The sequence below is a fragment of the Emys orbicularis genome, chromosome 9 (genome assembly GCF_028017835.1).
Source record: "Emys orbicularis isolate rEmyOrb1 chromosome 9, rEmyOrb1.hap1, whole genome shotgun sequence".
In the NCBI taxonomy this organism is placed as follows: Eukaryota; Metazoa; Chordata; order Testudines; family Emydidae; genus Emys; species Emys orbicularis.
Genome location: NC_088691.1, coordinates 17481687 through 17499671, shown reverse-complemented (window position 1 = coordinate 17499671; position 17985 = coordinate 17481687). Strand labels below are relative to the sequence as shown.

The window sequence follows — 17985 nt, the reverse complement described above, 5'->3', positions numbered from 1 at the left end:
TCGGGACAGGGAGCCGGGGTGTGTGGATGGGGCAGGGGTCCCGGGGGGGTGGGGATAGGAGGGGCCCCCTCCCCTAACCAGCCCTCCATACAATTTCCAAAACCCAATGCAGCCCTCAGGCCAAAAAGTTTGCCCACCTCTGTTCTAGAGTGTCACTTTTGTCAAGATTGCAGTCTACTTGCCTACCCTCATCTCCTTGCGGATGGACCACTGGTTTGTTGAAATGCGATAAACCCGGAACTTTTCACTTCCCCCTCCTAATCTCTCTCCCTACTTCTGACAATTGCACTCTTCTCCCCAGCTCTCAAACTTGAAATCATGGAATTAGCTTGGACTACACCCACTCAGGAGATTACCAAATTGTAGCTGGGGCCTCTAACATTAATATCTATTCCTTCTACATATTCAGTCCTCAAATCCTGCTTCCTACCATGGAAGTGTCTCCTTGGTGCTACAGTAACCTCCTCCTGTCTGGGCACATCTCTCCCCTCTTCAGTCTAGCCAATTTCTTTACCTGTTGATTCACCCAAGTTTCTCTTCCCCCCTCCAAGGGACTGAAGAGTTATACAAGCTTAGGTGCAAGACTTGTAATCTTACATTGAAAAAGAAAGATTCACAAAAGAGATGTTTGCCACAAGTGTTGAGTTTCACTATTTTAATATCATGAAATAAAAGTACAAAAACTTTACAGGTATATTGTTTATTACATGAAGATAGAACAGTTAACATTTGCATTTATTTTCTAGCAAAACCTGTATTACCAGTCACTCAGCAGTGTAAATACTAACCACTAATTTCACCACCATGTGTGCATTTTGTTTTAGGAGGAAACTGCAGAGGTAAAGGCAACAATCTTGTGAGGCTTCATTATAACTGAAAAAAATATTCAGCCTGTTTACAACAGAAGCTGCGCTCAAATAGACCATCCGTATTTAATACAGGTTTCACCTAGGAGGCTTTGCAAAAGTGTTAAGACATTTGAACTAGTCATCTTCTTGTCTAAGGGCTGTAAGTGGGGTTTTTCTTGTATTATAGGATATTAGCATTTTGAGGTCCTAGTTCTATATATTTGCAAAGATAAACAGTGTGTGCGTGTATGTGAAAGGGGCCTGGGGTGAGACGATATGCAGTCTTGACATAGCTTGTGCTGTTTATTGAATGAAATCCATTAATTGTTCTTTTCTGAAGACAAATTATGAACTGTTGTATGTAAAGTGCAGAAAATTCAGTAGCTATAAGTTGGCTAACCCAAACTTGATTAAAATCAAGTTTATCCAAAGTGGATCTCTGGGAATGCTTATGGGTTGATGTTGCCAAAGCAGTAATTGACTAACAAATGAAACCCAGGATTTCACTGTATTTTCTCTGTTTGCTAAATTATCAGCGGCATGTCTTCCCCACCCCAAAGTTATTTTTAACCTCATCAAGTGTATACAACACATCAGCAAACATGAAACAAGTAAACCCTTACATTACAATAACCTTATAAAATGTCCTAAACTCAATTTCATACATGCACCTCACATTTTTAGACAAACCTTCAGGTAAAGAATTTACTTATGACAAACAGATTGAACTGGTCAAAAATGCTATGCCCTTTGTTGGACCGTGTGGTATCCTTTCAAATAATTCAGAATTTCATGAAGCATGCATGAAACCAAATTGTGAGTTTACAAATAAATAAAATGGCGCTCACCATTATTATTGATTTTTTATATTTTATCATTTATCGAAATGATTAACTTAACTCAGTCCCTTAAGGATGAATTTCGGGGGTGTTTAAAATAAAAGTATTTGGAAATCGTAAGCACATTTAAAATTAGTAGAACTATGCTTTGTTTTTGGAAGGGTCATCCTTGTTTCTTCTCTTTACATCCCAATTATAAACTCTAGCCATATCTGAGGGTATAGTTAAGGAAGCTGCTATAATGCAAAAAGATAACTAATTGCAGAACCAGCCAAGTACGTTCAATCCAAGTTAATCTTGCTTGTTTCACTGATGCATGACAGACAACATAGAAACTGATTAACAAAACAGCTGACTGCAGTGCAGAACCTTGATGCTGTGGAAATTCTGACAACTGATGGGGCAGCTATACATGGTCACTACTCATCCTCGGTTCAGAGGATCTACATGCTAACAATTAAATATTTTTGCACAGACATTTCTCCCTTCATATTTACTTCCACTCCTATGTGCCAAAGCTAAAACTGCTTCCAGTTACAACTTATCCCTTTTTGGTTGCAACGTTTACCTATTTCAGCCATACATGACTTTATTCGGCACTGAATGTCCTTTAACATTGGCAACATTTGAAACCCTAATAGCTCCCCTCCAGTACTAATAAATAGCTAAAGTATCAGTCTTCAACTAGGTAAATAATCTGTGCTCCTTGTTAAAGGCAGGTTTAAAGCAGACAATCCAAAAACATAATGCAAAATGAATGTGATACTATCAAGACTCCCCAGAGAGGTTCATTTACATGGTTCTAGCACTGGCTTTCTTGCTCAGAAGAGCATCAAGGTGGCAGTTGAATTAGGCATTCTGCTGGTGGAGAACCCAAAGAACAGCACTTGTGTACTATCCAGAGTCGTGACAAGGAACCATTTTGCTTTGAAGCGTCAATAAATCCAATTGGCTACCAACTCTAAGCACTAGTCTATGTCCTCAAGTTACCCACTTAGAACAGCAGTACCCATCACAATAGGTTGCCTTGGCAGCCCATTTTCCTGCTCTGTCTATTAAGAGATGGAATTCCAACAGGGACTAGCTGTGCTGCATTCAACTGTCCCTTCCCTTGCTCAGAATTTGAGACACGAGGTCCACCATTACCATTCAAGACAGCTACTTGCTAATCCTCCATCCACTAGTCTGGTTAGGGAAACCAAATAAGCAGAGCTGAATAATGCATTTCTCTTTCTAAAAAGAAATTTATCTGTGGAAAGGTGAGAAAAATTTGTACCAGTGTTTAAATTAAAGTTGTTTTTCTCCAAAAGGATACTAACTTCTGTGGTGGTGAACTGATCTCTAAGAAAATCCAGGTCTTCCTCTAGGGACTCAAGATTTCTTGTGGCTGTTGACAGATTCTTTTCTAACAGAGCCTGGGCTTCATCGATATCATATTCAAGCATCACATTGGCCTAAGAGAAAAGATATTTAATTTTAATAAAGCTTTTACTCTAGGTTGAACACCTTAAGGAAAACATTAACTCTATCCAAGGGGATGTTACAAACATTTCAGACTGATTTTAACCTACTATGTAGACAGGCACTCACAGATATACACCAAAGCTGTGACAACAAAAAGGAAGTGCAATGCAGGGATCCATTTTCGGCCTCTATCACCTCAGTATTTGAGAAGTAAAACCCACAAAAGGCTTGCAAATATTGCTCCCCATGTCATTTAAAGCAACAAATGGATGCTTGCTGCATTTGTGGCCAGCAGTCCATAAAAACAAAAGCAAGACTTTAGTGTCTTCAGAATTACATACATTTTAATTAACACAATTCTAACATTTCTTTTCAAAATGGAAGACGGCTCCCTCAGCAAGAGTTTCTCAAAGTATCTTTGAAATGTTAAACAATATACTACTTTTAATAAAGTCTTCTGGAAATATCCAGATTCAACAGCAGAATGCTCTTACCCTGGTATCCCCAACAACCGAAATCAACAAAACCATCTGACGCAATTTAGGACAAAATTCTTTTTTGACATATACATGGCAGATCTTATTGCTAATATGTTGTTCTCTCGGTGTGCGAGTTCCCATGTAGAAAGACCAACAATGTCAAGTGAAAGTGCTGGAGACCCCAGAGCAGTTTTGTCCTTTGTGAGTACTGAGTAAGAGTTATACTCAGTTTTTCAATATTAATTCTTTATTTGGAGACCGGTGCTTACAATTTCACATCTATGTAGCAACTAGCATCATTCCAGTGTATCATCATTCAGTGGAATTTCACAGAATAGAAGAGCTCTGTTATATCTCCAGACTATTAAGCTCATTTTGGGAGCGATTTTTAAAGGCATAAATGGCAGTTTGGCACTTAATAGAGGAAGACAACATTAACATACATTCTTGAAGGATTGTGGGGCAAAGAACGGAACAAACAACACTGAGCAAACATTCCACAGAAAGACCTTGTCAACACTGGTTTGGATCAGTGTATGCTGCATCTTATGGCTCTGGAACAATAACTCATTATGGCAAGTAAACAACTCCTCCAGGTAGCCTCCATGAGACTGAGGATGCACTATATTAGTAATTCATTTTTTCCTTGACATAGAAAGCCTTAACTTTTCAAGAAAGCAATTAGAAACAGAGCATACGCAGCCCAATACAAACCAATATACGCTGTAAGCCATTGTGAGGCAGTAAGGTCAAAGCATTCCCAAAAACTGCATAAAATGCCTTGTTAGCATGACTAATTTTTGGTAGCAGATTTATTTGTGTATGAACACTAGTTAATGGCAACAAATAATCAATGCAAAAAAGCCACTGGCCCCATATTTTGACAGTTGTAAATGAATTTGAATACACCACACCTACAAGCCCACAACAGCTTTCATGGAGCCAAAGCTATATGAATTCTGCTCTCAGGCTTTTACGCTGATGGGGACCAGGGAGAAATCCTTCAGAAAAATTAACATTTAATAAAAGGATGCTCAGGTTGGAATGAAGTTCTAAACGTTTCCAAAACTTCCGCACTTCAAGCCCTCACTAAATGCTTGTCTTCATAAGGAGAAAGCCCAAAATAGCTAGTGTGCACTAACTGCCCCCGTGGACACTCTTATTCCACACTAAGATTGCCTTTGTGCAGAATAACTGTGTGCAGACAATGTTTTTGTCCTAACCAGATGACTCAGTTCTGGCATGGGGAGTTCAGGGACTTAGTGGTCTCAAAATAAACATTAGTAAGTTAGTTATCTTTGCAGATAAGGAAATGTATGAACACAGAATATCCCTGCTTGATACTGCTTAAGTACTTAGAGATCTCTCTTGTTTAAAACCTTTGACCCAGCCAATCCGTTATCTGTGCTTAGATACAAAGTTGATAACTGCCCTATAAATATGTAAGATACGAGACAAATCTTTTCCTCATCTGAAATACAATGTAGATACTTGGTGAATAGGATAGTAAGAGGCTATATATGGCTAAACATACAGAAGACAAATAGAAAAATATTAGCAGACCTAATTGTCAAAACAAACTGCTTTACTGGGCATGTGCCTTCAAGGCAGTGGTGGATTGGTATTCTGAACCACAGTGCAATAATGAAATACCTATAATTAATCATTCTGATTAATTTAATCTTAAAGAAAAGCCAAATTGGAATTTATGGATCATCAGAATGTTAAAAAGTGTGAGCACTGAATAAAATAGATTAAATGAAGTCCCTAACATGTTGAAATTGCCCCTGTAAGGTTTACTTCACAGACAAAACAGTTTTTATTGTTGCAGGCAGTAGAGCCAATGTAAACTGCAGATTAGCTACATCATGTTCTGCTGCAAGCATAATCAACAAGATTGCGAGTTAAATATTCACGGCTCAGAATTTATTGACAGTTGTGGGTCATTATACATAAAGAAAAAGCAAACTGAAAATGTACAATTACGGTTAGAAAAAGGCACCATATAAAAATGTCAGCTTCTTCCTCAACAGTTCTAGCCCACGTGATTTTGTGTGTCATATTTGACTTTACCAAAAAAAAAAAAAAAAGTGTGTCACTACTTGGTACTCCTGTTACCCCTGCAGAGCCAACAGCTATGCGGGAGAGATAGTTGGAGTCTGTTCTGGTTTGTGCTTCAATGTACCAGTTGGCCCCGCACCTGGAACTTGGCTAAGATGTGCCAAGTCAAAGACAAGGGTGCTGCACAGGGGTAGCTGAAGAATCTTAATTACTCATGCAAAAGCCAAAAAAAAGAATACAGCTTGATTTTCAGACCTAAAGTTGAATTTGAAGGGTTCTCACAGATATTTTTAAGATGTCTATTATTGTAGTATTAGTTTGTATTACCATAGTGCCGACGAGCCCCAGTCATGAACCAAGACCCCATTGAGCTAGATGCTTTATAAACACAGAACAAAAAAACAGTCCATACCCCGAAGAGCTTGCAAGTGCTAAGGTAAAGTCAGAAATGGAAGAGATGGGAAAAGAAACAACAAAGACACAGCTTTTCAAACAAACACCAGCGTGCCTCCCTTCAGCATATAATTGCACAAATTATTGCACTGAATTTACAGCATTTTCTTAGCCTTGTTTTGTCTTGTAAATTAAGACTATAGTTATGCAAGTTACTTGTCCATGTAATAGTAGGTACTAGATTCTGAAGACCTTTTTGCACTGAACTCCCACTGGAGGCTGGTACAGGGACCAGTTACTTGATCACCTAAATGTGTTGTTTTTCTAGTTTTGACCATAATTACACCAGGTACTTAACCTTCCTCATACTTCATACAACTCCATTAAACTCAATGATTGCACAGAATTTTGTCCCGCTGTGAGTGGTAGAAATAAACAAATAAGATTATGAACCTGCCGATTTAATAATTTAAAAAATATTTTAGAGGAATACTGTAGTTACTTACCCCCAACCACAAACAGACTTTATCCGTAGGAGGAACTGATGCTTTACAGTAGAGGTTATCTGCCAATAAAAACCTCGTCTCCATTGGGTTTGTGGATTCCTTAAGAAAGATCACAGAACTTGAAGTTGCTACCTGCATTGCAAATGGTTAAGACAGCAATACAGAAACTAGAGCAGGGGTCGGCAACCTATGGCACGCGTGCCGAAGACGGCACACGAGCCGATTTTTAATGGCATGCTGCTGCCGGAGTCCCGGTAGGCAGCAGCGTGCCATTAAAAATCCTGCCCAGCCCAGCCCGCTCTTCTCCGCCCTCCGCTTCCCCCCCCCGCAGGGGCAGGGGGCAGAAGCATAGGCGTGCGCACGGGGTGTGCCCAGGCACACCCCGATGTAGGGGTGGGCAAATGGCCCCATTCTCCTGGCATGGCAAGCCGCGGGGTCCGCGCTCCCGGGCTGGAGCACCAGGCCGAGCGCAGCAAGCCGCTGGCCCTTCCCCCGCCTTCCCCCCTCCCCTGGAGCCATGCCGTGTCTGGCTCTGCACGGAGCAGAACATGCTGTTAGGAGCCTCATGGTAAGGGGACAGGGTGGGTTGGATAGGGGTGGGATCCCGAGCGGAGTAGTTAGGAGCGGGGGGTCTCTGGAGGGGACAGTCAGGGAGCAGGGGGGTTGGATGGGGCATGGGAGTCCCAGGGTCTGTCAGGGGGAGGGGGGTGGATAGGGGTCAGGGCAGTCAGGGGACAGGGAGCAAGGAGGGTCCTGGGGGCAGTTAGGGTGGGGGGTCTTTGGAGGGGGGGGTCAGGGGACAAGGAGCTGGGGGGGGTTGGATGAGTCAGGAGTTACGGGGGGGCTCTCAGGAGGCGGGGTGTGGAGAGGGGTTGGGGCAGGCAGGGAGCAGGGGGGGTTGTATGGGTCGGGAGTTAAGGGGGTCCTGTCAGGGGGCGGGGAGCGGGTGGATAGGCATGGGAGTCCCAGGGGTCTGTCCGGTGGCGGGAGTGTGGATAAGGGTTGGGGCAGGCAGGGGACAAGGGGTGGGGAGGCTTAGATAGGGGTGGGGTCCCAGGAGGGGGTAGTCAGGGGACAAGGAGCAGGGGGGTTGGTGGTTCTGAGGGGGGCAGTCGGGGGCAGGAAGTAGGAGGGAGTGGATGGGGGCAGGGCGGGGGCAGGGCTAGGGCAAGGGGGGGTGGAATAGGGGCATATGCTGCTGGTCTGGGGTTATGGCTGCTGGACCCTTGCCAGCCGGGGTCCCGGCTGCAAGCCCCGCTCAGCCCACTGCTGGCCTGGGTGAACAGAATCCCAGACCAGCAGCGTAAGATCAACATTTTAATTTAATTTTAAATGAAGCTTCTTAAACATTTTGAAAACCTTGTTTATTTTACAATACAACACTAGTTTAGTTATATAATATATAGACATAGAGAGAGACCTTCTAAAAAACATTAAAATGTATTACCGGCATGCGAAACCTTAAATGAAAGTGAATAATTGAAGACTCGGCACACCACTTCTGAAAGGTTGCCGACCCCTGAACTAGAATAAAGAACATACTTTTCTGACCTTTTTTTTTTTAAAGTAATATGTGAATATTAAACTTTTGGGGGACTACTGTAAACTTTTACTTCAAAATAGAAGTTAAAATTCCAAGTTTGATGACAGCATGTTATAAGGTGGTGATTTTATACACAAATTAGAAATGGCTACAAAGACTAACAACAGTCCATGGAGCCCAAGCTTAGTGCATCTTTTGCAGCTATTAAAAGTGAAGTTTACAGTGGGAACGTTAACTTTCTGAAAGCTAGTAAATAAAGTTATGTGCCTTAAGAATAATTCCACTATACTTTATACAAGCGAATTATGTGTGCTCTCCAAAACATTTATTGGAATGTTTTCTGCTAGTATGGAAAAGCTGTTAACTTTATTTATTCATACCCCATTAAATAATCAAAATAGTTTACCTTTTTCTTCTGCATATATTTTAAAATGTCTAATGTCTGTTTAATTTCAGGAATCTGACTTTTTAGCCTGTGAATTAACAACAGTCATAATTTAGTATTTTGCACATACAGATAGATTCCCCAAACAGTAAGCTATTATATAATCCAACCTTTTTTTTTCCATTTTAGAAACTCAAGTTCTACAGACATTTTCTATTCATTTTAATCAGGTGTTAAAAAGTCATAATTAGGCCTAGAAGTTAACACAAACACTTCACTTCTGAATATACAAGAGACCTAGCAAGTACACTTAACTAGGGAGGCTGGGTGTACCTGGCATGTTCCAACATTCTAATCAATACAGTGAATACAAGGAAAATTCTGATGGAACAAGCATGTTACTCTGAGCAAAGAATTAAAATGAGAGCGGGTCAGAAATTTTCTGATGGAACATTCATCAGAAAATGCTGATTAATCAAAATTGAAAAGTTTTGTGGGAATGTGGCAATTTGAGCAAATCTTTTGATGGAAACTTGCCTGGTTTACTGCCAGCTCCCCTGCTCGTGCATCCACCTCTTTGGCAACCCAGACTCCCCAGCAGCTTGCCAGGTTGGCTGCAAAGGCAGGCACTGGAGTTATTCATAGATAAGGATCCCCCTCAATAAAAGCAAGCCCCAGTATCTGCCTCTGTTATTGCTCACAGCTTTCTCCAAAAGTAGCAGCTGAGTAAAATTAATAAAGCCTGGTCAGTTTCATACTGCTATTCAGTGACAGGCAGCAGTGGATCTGACAAATCATTTCAATTTCAGTCAACTCCTTAGGTTCACAAGCAACTGGGCAGCCAAGCTGCCACAACATAGTTCCCAGACCCCAGGGCATCTTATTTCATTTCAGCAACACCAAAAAGTTTTGAAAGTATTTAAATCAAGACGATGTCTTTCTAAAAGATATTATCTTGCTAGAGCAGAAGTTACGGGCTTTCACACATCCTCTTCATCTGTCAAAAAATGCATGTGTTCTGAAACATCATAGTCAGTGCTCTCTCAAAAACTAAGTGATGCTATCTTTCCTTCTCCAAGCTTATGAATTTTAAGGGGGCTGGATGAGTTGGTACTACCAGTGAACATTAAGAAATGGATTGCAATAACTATTTTAGTGGCCACAAGACTTATTTTGAAAAAATAGGAAATCTGCAATTCCTCCCTTATACACAGGCTGGCATAGTGAGCTCTCTACTATTGCATTAATGGAAAAAAATGACTGGAATAGAAACACTTGGAAAAATTGAGGATGTCTGGTCATACATGAGACTATTGCATACTTTTGAAGTTTAATATATACTAGTCCCCGACACTTGTAGGTTATGTTCTCACTTATCTATTGAGTCACTTTAATAACTGATGCCTTGCATGACCTCTGCAGGTTTGGGGTTTTTTCTTTGCTTTTTCCAGGTTTTGCAAACAATTAATGTTGAATTTTGTTATGTTTATGATATTTCTATCTTGTGCCTTTATTTATATACATTTTCTTTTATTATGTGTTTATATTTCATATAAAAACAAAAAGTAAAAAAAAAAAAAAAAGTTACCAGCTTGATGTAAAAGTGCCTTGGTGAAATTTTATGACCTGTGTTATGCAGGTGGTCAGACTAGACAGTCACAGTAGTCATTTTTGGCCTTAAAGTCTATCAAGCTATAAACTCAGGCCTACTGACATTGCTGATCAGTCTGTGGGAAAAAAAGTGGAGTTGCACCTTTCTAAATTTACTGCATTATTGGCACTGCTAACACTTCCTATCACTTCTTACGGCAGTCGGAAATATTTAACAAAATATAACCTTTTTCTGAAGTCTTATTTTCAATTTCCAAACTTTCAAAAATTGTAACTCACCTCCTTTTCTTCTGAGCAAGGTTAAGTTCCATAAATTTATATTTCTGATATTGTTCATCCAGCTTCTTAAGTACTACATCTGCAGTTTCATTTCCAGGCTGTTTCATAAAAGAATCGACATCCTCCTTTAAGAAAAAGATAAAATTAAGAATTTTATAGAAACCCAAGGTCTAATTATGTGATCAGAAAGATTAGGTAGACAAAAGTTATTTTGCACTAAACGTGATTTTATACCTTCAATCATTATTTTCCCTTGACACATCAATCAGATCATTGCTTACTTAGAACCTAGATCATGTACTGTGGACATAGAAGGTATTTCACAATGCTAGAGTTGTCGGTGCTGTATGCCTTACAGTTTCAGCCACATGCAACATGAAACTGTATCTTCTTTTCCATTCAAATTGTAGTATCACCTAATCTCTTTGTATTTCAGTTTCCCCATCTGTAAAATATGGATCATACTTCCTTTTCACACTCTTTGGCTATTCAAATTGTAAGCTCTTTGGGACAGGGACCATCTTACTATATATAAATACAGTGCCAAGAGCAAAGGGGCCATGATCTTTGTTGGGACTTCTAGGCACTTTTGCAATACGAAGAATTAAACTTTCTAGGGCCACTACTTTTAGATTTCTCGTTGAGTATTTTGTCAGGAAAGTAGTGACATTAATGTTAAAAAAATATGGTTACAGTTAATTCACAAGCTATTGGCTTGACAGCTTTTTTTAATACATATATCTTGCTAGATGACAAAAAAAAATATGGCCCTTTCTCGATTTACTCTTTTATAGCTAGAGGCTTCCATTCTTTACTAATGCAAAAAAAAAAAAAAAAAAAAAACAAAAACAAAAAAAAAACCCAGTTCCATTAATACAGACTGTGTATGTTATTGGTGCTTTATTGCAGTGATAGTTATTTAAATAGGCAGGCGAGTGGTTGGTTTTATTATAGTTTACTATGCCATTGACAGCATGAATCCCCTTGGGCTAGCGAGACTCACTGTGCACTTGCCCAAATAGGCAAGTGCAGTCAACCTGCTGTCTCAGCATAGAGCCAACAACCAAATGTGAATTCCAAGCTTCATCTGAAGTAGGAGGAGTTCCCACTGCTGCCTCCTGATAAATAATCTACAAAGTCTAGTGGACAGGACACTAGACTGGGAGTCAAGAGACCGCATTTCATAGATGCTATTTATGTAACACCTTTTCGATGTGAGACACCATATAAGCATGATCTATAATTACAAATAATCATCTTCTCAGATTAATTCCTTAACTAGGAAAACACATTCCTGTCTCTTGAGGACAGCCTGCAAAAGTGTATTAGGACCAACTTGCAAAACTGTTCACAAAATCCCTCAGACTTCAAGCAGCTTTCCCAGGAAAATAGCTTACAAAGAGATTCCAGCTGTGGCACCCAACTCATGGGGCAGCATTAACTGTGCTAATTCTTACGCTTACTTTCACTCGGGAATTTCAGCAGCTCACTAAAGGCATTACCTTCTCCATCTGGAGATGACAAAATATGATTATCACTTTTGCAGTTTTCAAACAATCCACTACTGTGTCACAATTTGGCTCTCTGATGGTCTTTTAATTGGCAAGGGGGTGTTATACATTCAGTCAAGTCAAAAAGCGTGCGCATTTATCATCCATTTCCAACATACCTATTGAACAGGAGTGACATACTCCATATTGAATTAATCTCTGTTTAGACACTGATTCATACACAACATTCTCAACAGAGTACAAAGTCACCAACACCTTCATTAACACTTTTCAGTCAACCCACACATCAGAGAATTGGTTGCCTACATGAGATGGGCTGCCAGACACTGCAGATGCATCAATAATTTCAAGGCAATTCAAGAATATATCATTAGCAGAAGAATTCACAATAAGAATAGCCATAAAACATGAAAGATTCAAGACGGCACCCACAATGGAACACCATTAAAAACTACTTGTAATACAATGAGACTTGACACCTCATTCACTTGGAAAAATACCTCCGGATCCCTTCTGTACCAAGTTAATATCAATTTCCAAATACTGTAGCATGACACTGAAAGTAAGAGATGTTCTGTAGGTGTACGTGAAAAGGTCAGTTTCCCACACTGAGAAACATAACTTTCTAATCTTAGTAAAACCTAATCACTACTTTTGATCTGGTATACAAAGCTAAAAGTCAAAAGAGAAGCAAAGAATTAAGTGACTACATGGCAATATCTACCTTAACCTATTCTTCAAGTAATAAAAAGGAGACTCTTTCAGAGACTGGAGTGTCAAAAGAAAGTGAGTTGAACAAATTATACAGCAATTAGTCAATAGGATCAATAGCATTCATTCAGGAGTTCTGAAGGAACTTGAGAAGGGGGTGGAAAAGTTACTAACAAAATATGCAATTTCTCATTAAAATCAGCTACTATGCCAGAGGACTAGACAGTAGCAAGCTGCAAGAATGATCCTGGATATTGCAAACCTTACTTTACTGCCAAGTTAGCACCTTTTTTTTTACTGCCAAGTAAACTGATGGCAATAATTCAAGAATTATAAAACACCTAAATTCACATGATATAATAGTCAGACCAGCATGGCTTCTGTAAATGAAAGTCATGATTCTTCAGTCTCCAAGAGTTCTCTGGTGAAGCAACAAGATATCGGGGGAAAGAGCCCATGAACTTAATGGATTTGGACTTTCAAGTCTTTCACAAAATCCCTCACCAAGAAGTAGTAAGGATTAAGGGAACCTAAACTAAATAATCATGGCATAGAGGTCATTCTGTCATACATTAGAAAGTGACTAATAAAATCATTGGGAGTTTGGTGCATAGGTACAGTAACTCCCCACTTAACCTCCTCTCACTTAACATTGTTTTGATATTACGTCCCTGCTCCACTACAGAACATGCTCGTTTAAAGTTGTGCAATGCTCCCCTATAACATCGTTTGGTTGCCTGCTTTGTCCGTGGCTAGCAGTCCCCTATCAGCTCCCCTAAGCCCCCCCCCCATGCCTCCCACCTGTGGATCAGCGCCTTGCCCCGCCTCCTGCCCATAGCAATCAGCTGTCTTGCAGCGTTCAGGAGGCTGGGGGGAGGAGCGAGGACGCGGCACGCAGCCTCCCCCCTTCCTCCAGCAATCAGCTGTATTAAATTGCTTGTTTAAAATTGTTTAAAATGTATATAATGCCTTTAGTCTGGCAAAAAAAAATTTCCCTGGAACCTAACCCCCCCCCCCCCCTTTACATTAATTCTAATGGGGAAATTGGATTCGCTTAACATCGTTTCGCTTACAGTCTCATTTTTCAGGAACATAACTACAACATTAAGTGAGGAGTTACTGTACTTTTGAAAAATCCCATTAGGTGCTTATCTACATCTCTAGGAGCCTAAATACCCTTGAAAATGTGTGGAAGAGACAAAAAGCAAAGAGTGGAAAATAAATGATAACTTTTTATTGTAGCAAAAGATGTATAGTGAAATATACATAAGGGTTCATACCGAGGTGTTTAATATTTAATATTTTCATTAATAACCTGGAATGGAAGACAAGAGAAAGAGCAAAATGGTTTAAGATTTTCCAATGACATTGTTTAGGACATGAGAAATACAAGATAGGCGAGGTAATATCTTTTTATTGGACCAATCTCTGTTGGTGGAAGAGACAAGCTTTCGAGCTTCATGGAGCTCTTCCTTAGGTCTGAAAAAAAAAGCTCTGTGAATCTCAAAAGCTTGTCTCTTCCTAAATGCTAGGCAGTTGGACAGATAATGGCAGATGAAATTCATTGCTAGAAAATGCAAGGCAGTAACGTGGGGAAAAATAAGTTAAGATATATACACCTCTACCCCGATATAACGCTGTCATCGGGAGCCAAAAAATCTTACCGCATTATAGGTGAAACCACGTTATATCGAACTTGCTTTGATCCGCCGGATTGCGCAGCCCCGCCCCGCCGGAGCGCTGCTTTACCACGTTATATCTGAATTCGTGTTATATCGGGGTGGAGGTGTGTATATATATATATATTTATTTATACACACACACATATATATATATATATTCTGGGTTCCAAATTAACTACAGCACTCAAGAAGAGATCTAGATATCATCACCGACAGCTCAATAAAAAGTTCTGTTCAGTAGCAGTCAAAACACCAAAGTGATAAGCTATAGAAAGAACTAGATTGTGAAATAATTCTGAAATTTTATTGCCTTTATACAAATTGATGGACTACCTTCCTTTAAATAACAGTCAACAATTTTTAAACTGTTGAGTGATTCTGTGCCCAACTTGTCAGCACTTTCTGAAAATCAGGTCACACTTAAGAAGTGTCAAACTGAGCACCAAAAGTCACCTCTGAAAATCCTGACCAGTGTTCAGTTCTGCCCGCACTGCAAAATGATATGTATCAGAAATCGAAGGGGTAAGGAAAATGATTAGAAGCATGGGAAGAGCTCTATATGAGGAGAGGTGGAAAAGAGCTCACTGGTTATTTTAAAAGGGATGTGAATAAGAAGGAACATGACTTAGTTTAATGAATGGTAGAGAATGTCATTCAGGCATTCCTATTAATACACAAAGTTTCTCAAAATACAAGAATGAGGGGACAGCCAATTAATTTGAAAGGTAAATTTAAAACTTAAAAATAAAATGCATGTGGATCTTTTTGCCCCAATATCAAATTGAATCTTAGGCTTCAAAAAGGATTAGCCATTTGTATGGATACAAAGGACATTCATAGTAAAATTATACAGAACTAGAAAAGTTGTGATAAATATAAACCCTCATGCTTTGAGTCGCAAGTATTAACTGACTAGAAGCTTCCCAAATAAGTAGCTTATTCTATAAATATCCATTACAGGGATTCTAGCAATTTTCTGTGAAGCATTTAATATTGGCCACTCTTGAAGACTAGACACCAGACTAGACAGTATGATTCTCTGACCCATTAGGGCAACTTCCTTCTTCCTAAAATGATTTTGAATTTATGAAAATTTTTCCTATTGCATCACATTACACAATATTCAGTCTTTCCATTAAGGTTTTTCAAACTCACTTTTCCTTTTTTAAATACCGAGTTGCCTTTACAAGTTTGTTAGTATATTGACCAAACTAAATAACTTATGGTCATTGATCATGTCAGTTTTCAGTCTAAACTCTGGCAAGTTGATCATAATGCAAATTTATTTATTTTTATTTTCCCCTCAGACTTTTGAAGGAAATTCAATATAGCAAAAAAAAGCATACTTCGTTTCAAAGATGCGTGATGCTGTTTAATTTTCTGAAAGGAAAAAAAGATGGTTCACCACCTTTAGAGTCAAAAGAATTTCTCTGTACAGGACAAAACCAAAAAGAACAGGAGTACTTGTGGCACCTTAGAGACTAACACATTTATTAGAGCATAAGCTTTCGTGGGCTACAGCCCACTTCTTCGGATGCATATAAGCTTATGCTCTAATAAATTTGTTAGTCTCTAAGGTGCCACAAGTACTCCTGTTCTTTTTGCGGATACAGACTAACACGGCTGCTACTCTGAAACAGGACAACACCAGTTTCCCCAAGAGCTCTGGAGATATCAAAACACCTTAAGGGAAAACAAGGTTTTAGGTAAAGACAGAGCATTTCACACCGAGTATTGTTGCTTTGGATGCAGAGGACAATGGGCTAACCAGGGATCACTGAGTGGTACGGTACAAGACTCTACTCGGTTTGACCTGTAGGAGGTCATAGAACATTACACAAAAGAAAACCTCAGATTTCGGATACAGACCCACTCCCTAAACCCACACCCATATCCACCACCATAAACTGCATTAGTATCCGAGTCTGGGGCAGACAGATGCCAGAGGACACGACCTAGGTAGCGACAATGCTGAATCCAGAACTGCATCCACAAGGGTTATCTCCCATAAAGCGCCCCCAACGACTGCGGTTGTGAGCCACAGCAGCCCAGCCTGCTCTCCGCGCAGACGGGAGAGCAGGACCCGCGCCCTGAGCGGCCGGTTACAGCAGGAGCGACCCCCCCGACCCCGCACAGCGCAGCCTCCCTGCTCATCACCAACCCCAGTCCCGGCCGCACGGAAACGGGGCCCGCCAGCGCAAAAGAACCCGGGGGAGCTACGGGTCAAGGGGCAGCCCCAGCCCGGGCAGAACCCCCTGTCAAGAGCCGCAGACGGGGGAGAGCCAACCACGGACCCCGGGGCGTGGCCGAGGGACTGGGCGAGGTGCCTCCCCGGGACCCCAGCGCCGGGAACGGGCCCATCTCCCTCACGGCGCCGCCGGCTCGGCTCGGCTCTGCCCGCTACCCCCTAGGGGGCCGGGCGCCGGGAGCGGCTCTCACCACGAACACGGCCTCGGGGATGCCCAGGTGGCCCCGTTTTCCGCCCGCGGGCGCCTCGCTGCAACAAATCTCGCCGCTGGTGGCCGCCGCCATCTTGGGGAACCGACGGCGGTGCGTGCCGTGCGTCCGCGCGGCCTCCCTCCGCCGAGACACAAGAGCCCTACCTCACTGCGTCAGCGTGGAACCCACCTCCCCTCCGCGCCCATTGGCTGCAGCGCTTTGATTGACAGGGTAGGGTGGGCCCGGAGATGGGCGGGGTCCGGCGGGTGGGATAGGTTAGTGGGCGTGGCGTAGCAGTGGGCTGGGAGGGTGGAGCGGGGCGCGGGTATAGCGGGGCGGGGGGAGGCGCTGCCGCTATAGGGGACTTCAGAGGGAAGGGGGGGGGGGAGTGGTTTCGTCCCAGCCGCCTGCTGTCCCGTTGCTCTGCCGCTGCTGGGTTTCTGTCCGGGCGGGCTGGGGCTTCTCACTGCCTGTGCTGCTGCCTCCATGGGAAACATGATGCAGGGCAGAGCCCAGGGCTGGTGCAAGGAAGTTTTGCGCCCTACGTGAAACTTCCACCTTGCACCACCCTCCCACCCAGCTAACCCCCCCCCCCCCGTGGCAGCTAACCACCCCCACACCAGAGGAGCCACTCCCCCCCCCACGGCAGCCAGGGCCAGCTCTAGCATTTTTGCCACCCTAAGCAAAAAAAAAAAAAAAAAAAGCTGCCATCGGCGCAAGTCCTTCGCTCTGAGGGAGTGACAGCCCCTCCGCTGAATTGCCACCAAACGGCCAGACGTGCTGCCCCCCTCTTCATTGGCCACCCCAGGCACCTGCTTGCTACGCTGGTGGCAGCTAACCCAGCCCCCCCCCCCCCCCCAGCAGCTACCCCCCTCTGCGGCTAACCCCGCTGCCCGGGGAGCCCCCCCGCGGTAGCTAACCCCGCTGCCCGGGGAGCCCACCCCAGCTCACCTCCACTCCGCCTCCTCCACTGAGCACGTCAGCGCCGCTCTAATTCTCCTCCCCTCCCAGGCTTGCGGCACCGATTGGAGGAGAATTAGAGCGGGGGCTGTGTGCTCAGCGGCGGAGGCAGAGTGGAGGTGGTCTGGGGCACGGAGTGGTTCCCCTGTGCGCCCCCCCCCCCGTTACTGCAGGTGGTCCTCCCCGCACCCCCCCGCCCCAGCTCACCTCCACTCCACCTCCTCGCCTGAGCGGGCTTTTAGGCACCCTCAACCACTAGGCGCCCGCCTAGTTC

The 17985-nt window shown here is 42.5% G+C and overlaps 1 protein-coding gene across 1 annotated transcript; it reads right to left on the bottom strand.

Moving 5' to 3' along the window:
• Window positions 1-646: 646 nt before the first annotated feature.
• Window positions 647-16873, bottom strand: VBP1 (VHL binding protein 1). The gene is made up of 6 exons (XM_065410576.1): window positions 16752-16873; window positions 10409-10533; window positions 8540-8606; window positions 6591-6689; window positions 3003-3141; window positions 647-1899 (listed from the first exon to the last, which is right to left on the bottom strand). Exons 1-6 carry the CDS (start codon window positions 16842-16844, stop codon window positions 1829-1831), a joined length of 594 nt encoding a protein of 197 aa, XP_065266648.1. The 5' UTR covers window positions 16845-16873; the 3' UTR covers window positions 647-1828.
• Between the last annotated feature and the right edge of the window lie 1112 nt (window positions 16874-17985).